Source organism: Helianthus annuus, chromosome 16 (genome assembly GCF_002127325.2).
Source record: "Helianthus annuus cultivar XRQ/B chromosome 16, HanXRQr2.0-SUNRISE, whole genome shotgun sequence".
NCBI classification, from domain to species: domain Eukaryota; kingdom Viridiplantae; phylum Streptophyta; class Magnoliopsida; order Asterales; family Asteraceae; genus Helianthus; species Helianthus annuus.
The window spans coordinates 61,738,024-61,740,327 of record NC_035448.2 but is presented as its reverse complement, the minus strand read 5'-3'; the positions used below and the strand labels follow the sequence as shown (position 1 = coordinate 61,740,327).

Genomic DNA, 2,304 nt, shown 5'->3' with positions numbered 1-2,304 from the left:
TGAATAGCAAACTCTACCCTTCTAAACACAAAATTCTTCCCCTTAAGATGCGCGATGTTACTGCTTACCACCTGCTGAACCCGCTTGAGAAACCGCACCGCATCAGAGACAAGAACGCTAAAAGTATCGAAAGCGAATGGGACGAACACTATAATGATATATTTGGGATTCATTAATTCAAACCCTATCAATCCAGAATCACCGACTCTACACATTTGTCACATCTACATTTTTCTAAAGCATTTTAACATTGCATTGGACATATTTTAAAATATCAAATCAGCAATGCTTATTTTTTAATTTTGATATTTTCATCTTTTAATCGACGGAAAAATCAAAGCTAAATAAAAGTCTTTGGTTAAATAATTCCACAGCCACAAAGAAGTCAAAGTATCAATTCGCCATGAATGGTGGAAGCCAAGGTATGCCATAGTATTATAAATTGGTACCATTTAAACATTAAATTAACATCATTAAAAAAATATAAAGAACACAAATTAAATTTTCTAGCTAGCTATTTGTGTTCTTAGTTATCATAAATGGATTCGTTCAAGATCTTTTTCGTTTGTGGTGTTATTTTCACCTTATCAATCGAAACCACGCTAGGTAACTTTAACGTACTCAAGTTTTATTTACATATAAACGAAACATCATTTTGTACATATGTAGGTAGCGTCGCGTGTGAAAATTTGAACAAGGATTCATGTGCGTTTGCGGTGTCATCAAGTGGGAAGCGTTGTGTGCTTGAGAAAAATGTCCGAAGGAGCGGGGAAGAGGTGTTTGTTTGTAGTACCTCACAGATTGATACCGATCATGTCACAAACTGGATCGAAAGTGACCGTTGCCTAGAGGCATGTGGGCTTGACCGTAATGTTCTAGGAATCTCTTCTGACTCCCTTCTCGACTCGTGGTTCATGCAAAAACTTTGCACTACTCAGTGTTACAATGGTTGCCCCAACATTGTTGATCTCTATTTCAATCTTGCTGTTGGTGAAGGTAAATAGCCTTTATCCATACATATTAGAGTTAATTACATAGTCAGTCCCTGTGGTTTGCACAAAGTAACATACATATGTATTAATAGTTTAAAATCACCTTCTAGGGTATTAACTTTTCATTTTGTAACGTTTGGAGGTATTAACTTCGAGGGTATTAACATAGTTAGTCCCTGTGGTTTGCACAAAATAACATACTTAGGTACTAATAGAATGTGATTTTAAGCCTACAAATAACGTTAATACCTCCAAATGTTACAAAATGAAAAGTTAATACCCTAGAATGTGATTTTAAACTATTAGTATCTAAGTATGTTACTTTGTGCAAACCACAGGGACTAACTATGTAATTAACTCTACATATTATTTTTAACAATATGTTTGACAAACCACAGGGACGAAAACAGTAATTAACTCTATTATTTTTAACAATATGTTTGACTTTACTTGACCAAAGTTATTCATGTGTGTTATACTGAAAGGTGTGTATTTGCCGAGCCTATGCCAAACTCGAGGAGACAATAAAAGAAGAGGGATGAGTGAGATTAGGAGCTCGGGCTATGTTGCACCCGGACCAATGGTGCCAGCAAAACTTATGGCTAATGGTTCCCCGGCCATGGCCCCATCTCCCACCGGTCCCTATTAGCATAACTTCAAGCTAGAACAAAGTATTCGATATACGATATTAATGGCGTGTTTGCAAGCTATAGTCATACTCAAATAAGGATGATGTATGCAGAAATAAAGGTTAAGTTATAGTTATACTCAAAGAAGGATGATTTATAGAGAAATAAAGGTGTGAAATTATACATTGTACGAAAGATCAATTATATTACTTGTAGTTGTTTGGGTTTTTTTTTCATACGATATGCATTGAGTCCCCAAAATACTTATGTAGTCATTTGGTATACTGTCATGTTATAAAAGAAAAACATTCAAGAAAACTTATGTAGTCATTTGATATAGTGTCATGTTATAACATCTCCGGGTATTATTTTTCATATATCATAACATAACATTATACCGAATGACTACATATATAACCAAACATATATAATCAAAGTAGATAAAAAATTGAACTTGAACCAGCAAATAAAAAAATATAAAAAAAGTTGTGTTTTTTCCAGGTTCCAATCAAACTTCCTTTAACTGTAGTACTTGGTGGCAACTAGAAAATTAAACCATAAAATAGTGATTTGGTTTGTGAACTTCGTAGCATCTTCTACATTCATCCTCGTCCATCTTCAAACAATGGCAGTAGATGTAAATGGAGCTCAAGTAAATTGGAAAGGTAACATTAAAAGGGTAA

General features: G+C 34.3%; 1 protein-coding gene across 1 annotated transcript; it reads left to right on the top strand.

The window, feature by feature from the left end:
- Positions 1-469: 469 nt before the first annotated feature.
- Positions 470-1,857, top strand: LOC110884930. The gene is made up of 3 exons (XM_022132633.2): positions 470-606; positions 670-996; positions 1,478-1,857. Exons 1-3 carry the CDS (start codon positions 540-542, stop codon positions 1,639-1,641), a joined length of 558 nt encoding a protein of 185 aa, XP_021988325.1. The 5' UTR covers positions 470-539; the 3' UTR covers positions 1,642-1,857.
- The last annotated feature ends 447 nt before the right edge of the window (positions 1,858-2,304 follow it).